Source organism: Ctenopharyngodon idella, chromosome 2 (genome assembly GCF_019924925.1).
Source record: "Ctenopharyngodon idella isolate HZGC_01 chromosome 2, HZGC01, whole genome shotgun sequence".
Classification (NCBI taxonomy): Eukaryota; Metazoa; Chordata; class Actinopteri; order Cypriniformes; family Xenocyprididae; genus Ctenopharyngodon; species Ctenopharyngodon idella.
This window is the reverse complement of record NC_067221.1, coordinates 16,966,399-16,981,476: the sequence shown is the minus strand read 5'-3', so window position 1 is coordinate 16,981,476 and position 15,078 is coordinate 16,966,399. Positions and strand designations below refer to the sequence as shown.

At 36.8% G+C, this 15,078-nt stretch overlaps 1 protein-coding gene across 1 annotated transcript in view; it reads left to right on the top strand.

Annotated features, from left to right (window-relative positions):
- The window catches only part of col11a1b (collagen, type XI, alpha 1b), a 90,694-nt gene that overhangs the window by 50,782 nt on the left and 24,834 nt on the right, over positions 1-15,078 (top strand). The window contains exons 29-41 of the mRNA XM_051874830.1: positions 603-656; positions 804-911; positions 1,244-1,297; positions 4,462-4,515; positions 4,705-4,749; positions 4,861-4,914; positions 5,009-5,053; positions 5,140-5,193; positions 6,032-6,085; positions 6,559-6,612; positions 6,739-6,846; positions 7,026-7,115; positions 8,260-8,313. Coding sequence (XP_051730790.1) covers positions 603-656; positions 804-911; positions 1,244-1,297; positions 4,462-4,515; positions 4,705-4,749; positions 4,861-4,914; positions 5,009-5,053; positions 5,140-5,193; positions 6,032-6,085; positions 6,559-6,612; positions 6,739-6,846; positions 7,026-7,115; positions 8,260-8,313 — 828 coding nt within the window. The remainder of the gene's footprint in view (positions 1-602; positions 657-803; positions 912-1,243; positions 1,298-4,461; positions 4,516-4,704; positions 4,750-4,860; positions 4,915-5,008; positions 5,054-5,139; positions 5,194-6,031; positions 6,086-6,558; positions 6,613-6,738; positions 6,847-7,025; positions 7,116-8,259; positions 8,314-15,078) is intronic.

Genomic DNA, 15,078 nt, shown 5'->3' with positions numbered 1-15,078 from the left:
CTCCAGCCTCTAAAATGAGACACACAGATGACAGGACAATAGCTAAATGGCAATTTCAGTGACTATCAGCACCAAAATGGCCTTAATCAGTTGAAATGAGTGTGTGGTGTAATGCAAAATCACCTACGACAGAAAAAAAATAGATTGCAGAATTGTCTTTATAATATGTGCTAATTATTGTTTTGTACAGTATATGTACAATGTTGTGACTTGATCTGCTTCAGGCTGTATCCTCTCCAGTGGCCACCAAGTGTCAGTGTTTCATTTGAGAAGAGTCAAGAATTCTATGTCTAAAATGTATCGTTATTGATTTGTAATATTATGCTCAACATTTAAAATGAAAAAACTCTTCTGAGAAAACATTGTTAAATTAACATTCTGACGATCTTAGATATGATTTAATTACTGTCTAAACTAGCATGAACCAGCAAGTTATACTTTGACCACTAGGTGCCAGCATTTAGCCATAATGTTCTTATAGAGTATTTGAAATATGATTTTTAATAGTTTTCTTAGTTTTAGTTTTATCTATCTATCTATCTATCTGAACTTAAATATGTTTAGTTTACCCACAAAAATGATCTGAGTTCAACTGATTTCAGGGAGAAGATGGTTTTCCTGGGTTCAAGGGCGACATGGGCCTCAAGGGTGACAAGGTGAGTAACAACTTTGCTTAATTAATTTCAGTTACATTTAATTTCAATCAGCACTCATAACCACTTATCTTTTGTTTAAGATGAGTTTTACCCATTTTGTTTGTTATGAAACTAGTATAATTTTTGTCTATTGTTGCTGGTGTTCAGGGAGAGGGTGGTGTTTTGGGCCCCAGAGGAGAAGACGGACCAGAGGGGCCCAAAGGTAAATCAGGTCCCACCGGAGAGGCTGGTCCTATGGGCACGGCAGGAGAGAAGGTCAGTTTAAAACTCATTATGTTGACTATAATTGCAAAGTGCTTAAAATGACCAGCCCTGGAAAAATCAACACTAGGGTTTTTGATGCACTTATGAGTCTGTCAGGGATTATTAATATATGTGTGAATTAAAACCTAAAATGACACTGAACTCATAACTCATAAATTGATTCTGAGCCCCGGTTCTAAAGGGCAGCCAAATACTCCATTACAGCTCCCATATGTTTTTGCAATTTGTGCAAATTTATTGTTACTGTACAGGGCCTGATGATTGTTTAAAAACTCCAAATGAAAATGTGCAGACCTAAAGTGTGTTCTTATTTCTGTTTTTAGGGAAAACTTGGTGTTCCAGGTTTGCCTGGATACCCGGGAAGACAAGGTCCTAAGGTTAGTGCTGACAAGTTTCCTGTTGTGACTTTATCATCTTTTCATAAGTTATTTTTGTGTATTTTTTCAAAGTATCTATCTCTAGGTCATTATTACCAACAAAAGCAATCAAACAATTAGACATTAAACTTTAATGAAACTATAAATTTATCATTTATCATTTATCATAAACAGTGCCACTGTTTTGTATTTATATTTCACCAAGCGCTGCGTTTGACATGCAAGGCCTGCTTTTCTCTGATAGCCTGTGTTAACAGAGTTAATAGGATAAACTCATTCTCCATGACACTGACTACTTTATCTCTCAGCCACCCAGCATGCAGGCCTGTGAACAGCCCAAGACTATGTAGACACAGTTTGTGTTGTGATGTTTGTCATCTTATTCAGTCAGTTCAGCCTGCTAACATTGACAAAACCATCATTTGGTTCAAGTCTACAGTCTGGTCCACTCATATAGCTTGAATTCCCTGGTATTTATTCATTGAGTTTTATTTTTGAATTTTTTTTTATGAAATTGCTCCTGTTTTGTTTGAATAACAAGTTATGGAAAGTGAAGTAGTCTACAACCTGCTTTGTCAGCTATTTTGACTCTGGGTTTCTATTTTCCGCTACTGCATATTTTTTTAAGTAATGTTTGGCCTGTTCAGGGTTCTGTTCACAGTATGTGAGAAGCTTTTTTCCCTGGAGTGATAAATTGGTTTTTTGAACCCAGTGTTTGTTTGTTTTGGGTTTTTTCCCCCTCTCACTCATATCATAGATGCAAAATATATCAGTATCATATTGCTGATCAACTGGTATTGAAGATCATTTTTTTCGTTAATCAATATTGGTTGATATTAGATATTTAATAGTTCTTTTCATATTGTCTATTTTTACATAGATTACCTTTTCTGTCATCTAACATTCACTTAAAGGATTAGTTCACTTTAAAATGAAAATTAGCCCAAGCTTTACTCACCCTCAAGCCATCCTAAGTCTATATGACTTTCTTCTTTCTGATGAACACAATCAGAGATATATTAATAAATATCCTGATGCATCAGAGCTTTATAATGGCAGTGAGTGATACCAACGAGCTGAAAAAAGTGCTTCCATCCATCCTAAATGTACTTCACACGGCTCCGGGGGATTAATAAAGTCCATCTGAAGCGAAGCGATGTGTTTGTGTAAAAAAAATATCCATATTAAATTAATATCCATAATAAAAATTAATTAAAATTAATAAATAATTAATAAAATAAAATAATAAATACATAATAATTATTATTATAAAATAATAATAAAAAATAATAATAAATATCCATATTAAATTAATATCCATATTAAAAAAACATCCAAATATCCACTCACTGCCATTATAAAGCTACGATGCATCAGGATATTTATTAATATATCTCCAACTGTGTTCATCTGAAAGAAGAAAGTCATATACACCTAGGATGGCTTGAGGGTGAGTAAAGCTTGAGGTAATTTTCATTTGAAAATGAACTAATTCTTTAAAGTTAATTTTTAAAACACTGACAATTTAATAATATTTATAATAATATTTGTATCCTTAGTAAAATCCTTAGTAAATCTCAAAATCAATATCCATTTTCATGCTGTAAATTATGTCTTGATGATAAATTCATTTGTAGCATTTGAAACAAATGATTTAAGTTTTTAGCATTTTATTTTTTTAATTTATTTAGACAAAATTTGTATAAGGGCCATAATGATCAGTATGTTCTGTCATAATCATAACATGTTAATGGGCAAATGCAAATTGCAACTGTTTATTTGTTTTTTGTTTTCATTTGATGTGCCCCTATTATTCTATTTTAGAGGTTTCTTATTTTGTTTTGGAGGTCTCCTACAATAGGTTTACATGCATCCATGGTCAAAAACACTTTAATTTTCTCACTATATACATTGCAGCATCATCTCTTTTCTCACAGTGTTTGAAAACTGTTTGTTCAAAGATCCAGTCTCTCTAAATCCCTCCTTTCCAAATCTACTCTGCTGCTTTGATTGGTCAGATGGCTCAGTCTGTTGTGATTGGTCTACACTCATTACCATATCTGAATTTCAGCTGCAAAAGCTTCCTCAGCACTTGTTTACACAGTGATATGAACAGAAACAATGACGGCGGTTTTACCATATCAATTTGAGCCAGAGTCCTCATCCTTTGGAAGTGGATCAAAGTGGATTTGCTTTCGCAGCACAGAAAACAGTGCCTTCTTGACATATCGACAACACAAATCAAATATTTTGCGGCCTCAGCTACAACTACAGTGTTTGAGGGCGGGTCAAAGTAGACGTTGTTCGCGGGCAGCCAATGAAGACCGTTAGGCTGGCATTATGCAAATTTGTTACAAACCTACGTAGGTTCATGCTGGAAGTAAGACTGGAATACGGCTAGTTTTCAAGCACTTCAGAATCGGTTCTTTCTTTTGGGAGACAATAACTCTATTTACTGATCACTTAGATCTTTGAAACTTTGCAGACCTTTTACATTCACAAACAGCTATATTACACACTATATGAAAGGTAATATTCGAAAACGCATAAAAGGAGCACTTTAAAATTATATATCAGATATTGTAATACATCAATTGTAAAATGTAAACGCATGGTGGAGCTGGAGCATAGTAATTAGCATTGACTTTCAGTTGGGATGGGAAATTGCTGTTGGTCCGCTCCACTCACATCCCCCTCAGTCAAACCTCAGCATTCCATTTTTTGTGTTGTGTATTTGCAGTTGTCTGTTTGATTTGCTCCATTATCTTGTGCAGGCAACCATCATGTGGAGTAAATTACTGTTGCGTATCCATTGTGCATGGGCCGCTTCCCCTTCTTTGCCTGCCAAAATAATTCGACCTTCAATTTCGTCTCCTGTCCTTGTGCTAACAAGCGCACGCCGCTCATGTTTATCAACTCCAAAAGCTTGCCCTCTGAGTATCACTCACATAACGTTAGCATTAGTAGTAATGTTGTTGAATTATTCCACAAGGACATCCTCTGTGTCAACACTACTTAACTCTTGCTCAAAGACCAAAGTTTTTCTGGCATGTTTAAATGGTTGGAACGAATTTTGGATACTTCTGAAGTGAAGTGAGTTTGTCATTTACACTGTGTAGCTGAAAACTACACCCCTCAATGTGCCTAATAATCTGTCTCAACAGGGCTCTACTGGTTTCCCTGGCTTCCCTGGATCCAATGGTGAGAAGGGAGGAAGGGTACGTATGAGCTCTATTTTTGATTTTAATATAAAATTAGATTTTTTTAGCGTGCTACAGCCTGACGAGAGCCATTTCTATCGTACTTCTCTGGTTCTGATTACAAACAACCTAAAGTTGACTAGTCTTAGAACTCACAGTTATTGTAATGTTAGGGTTATAATGTTATAGGTTGGTTTTGTTTTTTAGGGTATCGCTGGTAAAGCGGGTCCAAGAGGACAAAGAGGTCCAACGGTATGCAAATTAACAAGTTTGAATCTTTTCAGTAGAAAAGAACACTTTTATCCAAATACACCAATAATGCACAAGGCTTATTGCCAATAACTCTTGCTCTCTTGCTCTCAGGGACCCCGTGGTGGAAGAGGTGCCAGAGGTCCAACAGGAAAACCTGGACCAAAGGTCAGCCTTCATCAGTCCTGATTCAGCTAACTCAAAAAGTTAATGCTATTTGTAAACGCTTTCTTGTAACGGGCACCTTTGTTTCTGTTTTTAGGGAACATCAGGAAATGATGGACCATCTGGTGGCCCAGGAGAGAGAGTAAGTAATGGTTGAATTATTTCTCCAGTTCAGTTGTATTAATCAACTACTTACATCTCCCTTAATTTTTTCCCCCCATGTTTTAGGGACCCCAAGGACCTCAGGGCCCTGTTGGATTACCAGGCCCTAAAGGCCCACCTGTATGTGGTTTCATCAATTTCATATGCTTTTGAGTTATTCTAAATGATTCTACTCTTTGACTCACATTAGTATGGAAGTCCATTTCCACCACTTATGAAAATAAATCATGCTTTGGTAAATCATAATTCACATAAATTACATTTTATGTCATAGTTATGGCATTAAGAGTCCTAATTATGACAAGCTGAAATCATAACTATGGCTTTTAATGTCATAATTATTTCATAATTTTGTCTTTTTATCTCATAATTATGACTTATCTCATAATTTCAACTTTTATGTCATAATTATGAATTTATATCAGAATTATGATTTACTAAAACGTTGCTGTTGTTTTTTCTTATGTGGCCGAAATGGACTTCTATACATTAGACTGTCTATTCATTCATTCATTAACCATTTCAGTCTTATCCGACTCTTAGTGATTTTATGGGCCATCTCTTGCCATATGTGAGAGACTGTCCATGAATTTTCTTGGCAATGATTTTTCTGGGGTCTTTCCCCAACCCTCCCATTACATTGCTTGGGACTCACACACGCATTCACACCTATAGGCAATTTAGCACCTCCAGTTCACCTATACTACATGTTTTTGGATTGTGGGTGAAACGGGAGCATCCGGAGGAAACCCACGCAGACACAGGGAGATCATGTAAACTCCACACAGAAAGGACTCCTGGCTCAGCTCGGCTAGACTGTCTACACTCTAGCTGAAATAACATGTCTAACTGTAACAATTAAACCACAAAACCTGAAAGAATGTTAACCACAAGTCTATAAGTCTATTATATAATAATCCATGTTTTAATCTCAGTTTCAATTTTGTAATACCCTCAGGGGCCTGCTGGAAAGGACGGATTGCCTGGTCACCCTGGACAGCGAGGAGAGACTGTGAGTATAATTTTGTCTTCACAAGTGTTTTCTGTCTCTGGAGTAAAGAGGAAGAAATGTTGTGGAGAGTGTTTTTATGGTGTATTACCTTTTAGCTGCCGACAGTGTCAAAGCTCTGTTCTTGGCAGGTCTATCTATCTATCTGTTTCTAATTAAAAATGTCCGAGAGATGGACTGCTAAAAAGAGAAACTCATTTTATATTGTCTCTCCTTTGTGATTTTCAAGATAAAAACACTGAACTTGACTTTCACTGATTTAGGGAAAGAAGTGGATGTAATGGAAAAATAGAAAGAAAGAAAAAAGACAGGTGTTGTTGACATTTCAGAGACTGGATTTGTACAGTTTAGTGATATTTATATAAAGTTTGCAATCAATCAGATTTTTCTTTGCTCCAAGATTGCTTCCACACATGTGATAACTAGAATAAATTGCATTTAATCTCTCACAGTGACTATGTTTATTCTCATCACAGGGTTTTCAAGGAAAGACTGGACCTCCAGGACCTGGAGGTGTTGTTGGCCCACAGGTGAGCTTTAGCAGTTATTGTTTTATATAAGCAGGAAAAAAAACCCCAACACATTGCTCTGATACAACATCTCCTGAAGTTAGCCAGGAGTTTAATTAAATAACTGTTTAAATTGGAATCTGAAAGGGCTCTACTGGAGAAACTGGTCCTGTTGGAGAGAGAGGACATCCTGGATCTCCAGGGCCCCCTGGAGAGCAAGGTCTTCCCGGAGCTGCTGGCAAAGAAGGTGGAAAGGTAAGGTTTGCTAAACACGTTCACTTCAGATCATTCAAGGGTAATAATTGGGAAAAATTCACATAATTTTCAGTCCAATTTCATAATGTGTAGCTGGCAGATAATGCTTACAAATAGCTGCTGTGGAGGTTGGTGTTTTTAAGTTAGAGGACTAAATCTTACCATCTCTGTCCTTGAAGGGTGATCCAGGTCCTCAGGGGATTTCTGGGAAACCTGGCCCTGCCGGATTGAAAGGGTTCCCAGGACAAAGGGGGCTTCCTGGCGCAGCGGTAAGAACAAACAAGTTAATGTCATGTGCCCCACCAAATGGCCATTAGCTGCTTAACCGCCTGCTGTTCATGCAAATGTTCACACTAAATGAATGCCTCAGGAAAGGGTACAGTCCTAACTATAAGACTGAGGCTCATGGAGATTAACTGACATATTTAACATGCATTAAGGCAGCTTTTGAAATGTATCTTGCATAGAAATTCCACAGTATTGCAGTCCACAATAAAATATGTAAAAGGATGATTTTGATTTCATATAGACTTTCATGCACAAGGCCAAAAATATATTGGAAAGAAATACTTGTGTACCAACATAATCTCTTGTTGCAGATGCATTGTAGACAAAGAGTTCATTTTTAAAGTGTTTCAAATATCTAGTGAGATTCTGGCCGCTTCAGGACACCAAAAGTGTGTGAGGTGCTCAAATGATATATTGCACTGTCCTAAAGAAAAATGCTAACATGTATCTTACATTCAGTCAGTTTCAGAGATTCAATTTGACGTATTTATTGTCTTTCTGATGTGGTACTCTGTGGGCCTGTAAATGACTTTTGCATAACAAACTGCCTCAGTCGGGCAACTCAAAAGAAATGTATGTCATAGGGACTTTGGATACTAGTTTTTCTTCATTAAGAGTATTTAAACTGTGGGACTGAATATAATCAAAAAGTTTTGTTTTTAGTTTGTGAAATAGCATCTGCCTTCTTGATAAATTTCAGTCTCCACTAGTAATATATTTCATGACTCAATTGTTGCTGAAAGTCACATTTGAAACACAAAGCCAGTATGATTTCAATAAACAACAGTTGAATTTGCCATCACTTGTTGTTTTGATGTTCACTTTTAGCTGGTTCATATGTTTTTCATGACTCAGATTATGACTTGATGGGAGGAGAGTGACGTGCCATTGGCGTCACATAACAATGCACTGCCAAAGCTTGGTTTCTGATGTAGGAAATAGGGAGATTGCCAGTTTAATAAACACTCTGGGCTGTATTTCTAAGAGACATGTAGTACAAACATCTGCCATATATTGGCACAAACACATTCAAGCACACAGAGAAACTCAGATGCCACTTTGACAGATTCTGAAGTACAGCTCTCATTAGAGAATTAAACCTCTCTCTCTCTCCCTCTTTCACAGGGTCCATCTGGTCTGAAGGGAGGCGAGGGTCCACAGGGCCCACCTGGCCCCATTGTAAGTACCTGTGTTACCATGGAAACTCTGTCACTGCAAACGATCAATCTGCAAGCTTTGCCTCTATTAGTGAAGTGACATCAGGCAAATTCTGGACCAGGCACAGTCAGCAGGTGGTGAATTTAATGACCAGTAATGTTGTCACTGAGAGCCCAGTTTGGTGTGTGATCTGATCCCACGCAGTCTGATCACACTGAATGAGTCAGGCCTAATCAGTAAGTCCGTCACTTTGTCAGTAATTGCATTTGAATCATACATGAAATATGATCAGAGATTCAGACCTGTTGTCATTACCGCCGATACAGTATGTGCATGTGCTCTCTGTGAAGTGCACCCATATTAATGCGTGAAAGCAATCAAATGCACTTTGGTCAAAATGGCCACCTTGCAGGATATTGATGAAACACTTATATGTTTCGTGTCAGAATATTAGACCTATGTATTAGGCCTTGCAATGTAAATGAAGCCTAAGCCTAATGTAGACCTGTCGCTGTATACAATGTTGTTAATATATAATACAATACAATAAAAATAATAATATAATACAAAAAATATATATAATATTGAAAAGGAAAGAGAGAAAAAAATATTTCTTTGTAAAAAAAAAAAAAATCAAGGAACTTTATTGAGAAATATTTTATATTATTATTTATTGTTATTATTATTAAAATGAATATTATTATTATTATTAATATTTAAAATATGATATTAAGTGTAATATATACTGCATATAAAATTAATTTACTTAATATATATTAACTGATTTTATTAGCTGCAGTCTGTATGTTTTGCCTCTTTGTCGCCATCTCTGTTTAAAACCTGCAATTGCAGTTATTTGTGGAATTATCATCTTTACATGGATTAGTGCCTCGGCACGGCTCCTCAGTGCAGATAAATCTAATGTTTGCTGTCAGTCACCACACCGGTGTGGATACTGTACTTCGGAATCACAGATCTACGTCTTGGAAGTATGACCAAAATCAGAATTTTCACTGGAAAATGTCATCTGAACAATAATTAACATGTCTGCCACTTTTGTTGTGACCAACTGAGAAAAAAGCATTACAATAAATTGCCAATGTTGATTAAATCTAACAATTGCTTAGCTCGAATCACGTCAAACCATGCAAGTTGTTAATATTGTTATACTTTGTTCTCAAATTTTTAATGAGAACAAAGTTAATTTCAACATCAGCATTGCGGGACTGTATATTTAGTGTGTATTAGCGTTACCTGTACATTTCAATTTCTGTAGCCACTCTGCAGTCCGAAGTCTTTTGCTTTTGACTCTGGGTGAGTCTCCAGTTGTCACTGATGATTGTCATTTGGACCTTTCTGGATTACAATCCGCCATCAAAATGATAAGTTTAATTATTGCAGCTGTTGTGAGAAAAGGCTATAAATGATCCGCCGCCCAAAGCATCCTCCACATGCCATATAGCCTACAAGCTGGGACTCATTCTTTATGTAAACAGATATGACATAATGGCGCAAAGACGAATGGCTGCATGCTCGAATTTCCCGTGGAAACCCATTGGTACCACCCGAATTATAAAACATTATTACAAGCTTACCGTTGTGAATTGGGCTAAAGTAAGGAGATAGTTTTGAACACTGGCTGGTTATGTACTTGCTCAAAAATGGATTTTGGATCATTTTTAACCAAAAAAAGTTATGCACTGCAGCTTTAAAGTATATTTTAACAATTATATAATACTTTAGGTTTAATAAATTAAACAACTGTGTTCGATAGTAACTATTGAATATTTCTATGGTTTTGAAAGAAGGATTGAGAATCATGCTGTTTCACTGTTATTGCTATTGATTATTGAATTTTGGTATGGTGACAACCCTATAATCATATAGAATGTAGAATAAAATAGAACTGCATTCTGCATAGCAGTAACATCCTCCCATTAAAGTAACTGCTGTCTGTCTTCTCTCATAGTGCAGCGAAGGCGCAGCAGTACAGCTTAAAACCGTCAAAGCTTCAGCTGTGCGCTATGTGAAGCCCCTTTCAGCTTGAGGAAGATTGGTGTAGGGATTCATTGTCTATCGCATCTGTAGAGCCCAGCAAGAAAAATCTCTGAAATCAGAAGGATTTTGAGTCAGTGGCCCACCCACGCCAATCAGCGATCTTATCTTTGCCTAAATAGACCTCCCGCAGGTGCCTGAATTGAGTCACCGGCAGCAGAGTACAACTTCTGAGAAGTTTCTAACAAAGGGTTGAGTCAGTTTGCACAGTGTGTTTCCCAAGATGTTTGTCTGGAGTGTGTTTGTGAGGTGGTGTATGAGATGAGAAGTGAGTCAGGCTGTATGTTGTGTCAGTTTGATAGTAGGTTGTATGACTAGGCATAGTCTGTAGTGTTAGTGAACCATACAGTGTGGAAATGAGCAGGACTTCTATGTTCATGCTTTATTATATAAGTTTTATATACAGTTGCAAGAAAAAGTATGTGAACCACTTGCAGAATCTGTGAAAATGTGCAAAATTTTAACAAAATAAGAGAGATCATACAAAATGCATGTTATTTTTTATTTAGTACTGTCCTGAGTAAGATATTTTACATAAAAGATGTTTACATATAATCCATAAGACAAAAAAATAGCTGAGTTTATTAAAATGACCCAGTTCAAAAGTTTGTGAACCATTGATTCTTAATACTGTGTGTGGTTACCTGGATGATCTACGACTGTTTTTTTTGTTGTGTGATGGTTGTTCATGAGTCCCTTGTTTGTTCTGAGCAGTTAAACTGAGCTCTGTTCTTCAGAAAAAATCTCCAGGTCCCAAAAATTCTTCAGTTTTCCACCATCTTTTGCATATTTGAACCCTTTACAACAGTGACTGAATGATTTTGAGATCCATCTTTTCACATGGAGGACAACTGAGGGACTCAAACACAACTATTAAAAAAGGTTCAATCATTCACTGATGCTCCAGAAGGAAACACGATGCATTAAGAGTCGGGGGGTGAAAACTTTTGAACAGGATGAAGAGGTCCAAATGTTTCTTATTTCGCTTGAATATCATTTTTTTTGTTCATTTAGTACTGCCCTTTGGAAGCAACAGAAGATACTTTCATGTTTCCCGGAAGACAAATCAAATACAATTTACCTTGATCTTCAAATTCCAAATGTTTTCACCCCCCATCTATTAATGCATCATGTTTTTTTCTGGAGCATCAGTGAATATTTGAACCTTTTTTAAAAGTCGTGTTTGAGTCCCTCAGTTGTCCTCAGTGTGAAAAGACGGATCTCAAAATCATTCAGTCACTGCTGTAAAGGGTTCAAATATGCAAAAAATGCTGGAAAACTGACGAATCTGCAGGACCTGAAGATTTTTTTCTGAAGAACAGAGCTTAGTTTAACTGCTCAGGACCAACAAGGGACTCATGAACAACCATCACAAAACAAAAAAACAGTCGTAGATCATCCAGGTAACCACACACAGTATTAAGAACCAATGGTTCACATACTTATGAATGGGGTTATTTTAATAAATTCAGCTATTTTTTTTTGTCTTGTGGATTATATGTAAACATTTTATGTAAAATATCTTACTCAGGACAGTACTAAATAAAAAAGAACATGCATTTTGTATTATCTCCCTATTTTGTTAAAATTATTAACATTTTCACAGATTCTGCAAGTGGTTCACATACTTTTCTTGCAACTGTATTAAGGAAAAGTTTTTTTGAAGATGGAACCCGCCATGTAGACCCTCATGGCTCAAGTCCAATTCCATGTTTATCTAAAGAGACTTGATCATTTAGTCAGTTATTTTCAACTGATGGCTGACGGGTCAGTGACATTTTTTTTTTTTTTTTTTTCCCTGTTATGACAAAGTAAGATTAGTTCAAGTTGTAGAATGTCATGTGGTGCAACTCCCAAAAAATGCATAATATTTATAAATTCTTATTATAAATGAAACGGTAACACTTTACTTAAACCGTAATTCATTATAAAAATATTTTAATGTATTAATCAATGCACCTTATAATGCATTGTTTGGTCTCAAGGATAAATGTAAACACAGTTATAATACATACTAATATTTGTCTATTTATTGATACACCTTTAGAAAGTATAATGCATTAAAACACATGACAAAACCAATTTTTATATATAAAAAGGAATCTGCAAATATTATAATGCATTTTAACTTTGGTTACAATTATTTATGAAAAGATATAATGCCTGGATACCTTTATATTTCATTATACTTAAAGGCTTTAAGTAAAGTGTTAGCAAAAAAAATAATGATCAAGATGTGTACTCCCACAGTTATTCAAGGTATAAGGAAAATATGTTGAGAACAACTAATTGAGACCATGTGCTGTGACCTTGACCCCTCACTATGTTTGGAAGCATTAACACTGATGGTTAATGTTGTGTTTGAGTTTTGTTTCTGTGAGTATGTCCATGCATGTGAAAGCAACCGGAGGTCCTCAAGTAAAACGTGAATAAAGCCCTCGCTTTGAGAGCTGTCTTTAGTTTTGATCCTTCAGTGCTAATAGATGCACTAATGGACTATTTCTGAAAAAGGCATGCTACACGTTGGTTTTGTACCAGAGAGCTCACTCTCAGATAAACTATGAAAGACCTATTAATACACTTCAAGGAAGAGATGTATTAAATGTGATACGCAAATGCAAATGTGCCTTGTGTTGTTCAGTGCAGCAAAAGGATCTGTATGGGAACATGTTCCTCAGAGCCAAAACTAACTGCTGAATAACAGGGTTCCCACAGACATGGAACGCCTGGAAATATCAGTGACATTTAAAAAGGCCTGGAAAAGTCAAGGAACTTTGAATAGAATTTTTATAGTTTTATATATCCGCTCTATAATATACTGCACACCCTTTTTCCAGCAAATTTCTTAAAGAGTAGGTAACACACACAGTTTCTACCAATCTCATGTTAATCTTGAGTACCTGTAGAGTAGTATTGCATCCTTCATATCTCCGAAAGTCTTTAGTTTTATCATATTTATAAAAGATAGATACGCTGTACCTAGTCTTTCCGAAAACAGCCGAGCTCCTGGAGGCGTGCCTGCCGTCAGTGCCGTGGGCAGAGCTAAAGAGTCACGAGCACGCACAGCTTTTGCGTAGAGATCGTCTGCAAGCTGCGATATCATTATAAATAAAAAGGGATCAAAAACGTTTGTGTTGTTTACATTTTATGCACTTGCGCGCCAATTGCCAACAAAACACAGACATTTGATGCAGTTTTACTCACCACCCACGATCTGCAAATACAGCGCCGAACTGGGACTTGTTTACAAAGCATTCATCACCGAAATTCCGGGAACAAACAAACACACATGCACTCCGTTGCTGCCCCGGAAAAATAAACTTCATCCACTGTTCCCTTAACGCTGGGTTATTTGGGAAGCTGAAAAAGGTAATTTTTCCCTCACAACCAAAGACACACTACTTTGGTAACAGGAGCTCATTTCAAAGGCTGCGTCCTCCGGAGATCACATTTGAAAGCTGCATACGTCATCAAGGATGTTTTATTTAAGTAAAGTAACAGTAATAAATGATGGGCGTGTTCTAGCTCTTGCTCTGGGTGATGTGTGTGCGCACGCTTATCAGGGAGAAGTGCCCATATAAGGAATTCCGCCCTTTATTACGTGATGAAGGGCCATACTCGAAAAAAATGCTGCGAGACATGTCCACAACCGAAAGTAGTATATTTGGCACAGAAATACTCCCTCATACGTCCAACTCGTGTTTTGAAACTTTGGCCATGTTTAGCATGAGAATCCAACTCTTTAACAGTGTTAATAAGTCAGAATGCATGAAACAGCATTAGACCCCTCCTTTAACGTGTAGCACTGTGAGGACGATCAGCTGTCCTTCCTGTCTCCGTGAAGCACTGTCTTAGGCGTCTTACATTACGGACATTGCAGTTTATTGCTCTGGCCACATCTGCAGTCGTCATGCCTCCCTGCAGCAGGTCAATAGCATGTTTACACAGTTGATCAGGGACTCTGGACATCTTTCTTCTGTTTTTTTTTTTTTTTTCCCAGAGTCAGTAGAAAGGTATCTTTAGTGTCCTAAGTTATCGGAACTGTGACATTAATGGTCTTCTGCCTCTAAACTGTTAGTGTCTTAAAGGATTAGTTCACTTCAGAATTAAAATTTCCTGATAATTTACTCACCCCCATGTCATCCAAGATGTTTATGTCTTTCTTTTTTCAGTCAAAAAGAATTTAAGGTTTTTGAGGAAAACATTCCAGAATTTTTCTCCATATAGTGGACCTCAACGGCTACCAATGGGTTGAAGGTCCAAATTGCAGTTTAATTGCAGCTTCAAAGGGCTCTACACGATCCCAGATGAGGAATAAGGTTCTTATCTAGGGAAACGATCTGTAATTTTCTAAAAAAAATAAATAAATTTTGCACTAGCTCTGCGATGCGCAACGCATTACGTAATCACCTTGGAAAGGTCATACGTGACGTAGGCAGAAGTACCGAGCAAGTGTTTACAAAGCAAACATGCAAAGACTAAGTCAAACGTCCTTTACAAAAAAAAAAGGTAAAACAACAATGTCGGACGATTTTGAAGTTGAAGGAGAAAATGAGTTTTTCGCCCTACCATGGTACTTCCGCCTAGTCACGCATGACCTTTCCAATGTGATTACGTAATGCGTGGCGCATCACAGAGTTAGTGCAAGACGAGCATTTGTGGTTAAAAAGTATATACATTTTTATTTTTTTAGAAAATGACTGATCATTTCGCTAGATATGACCCTTATTC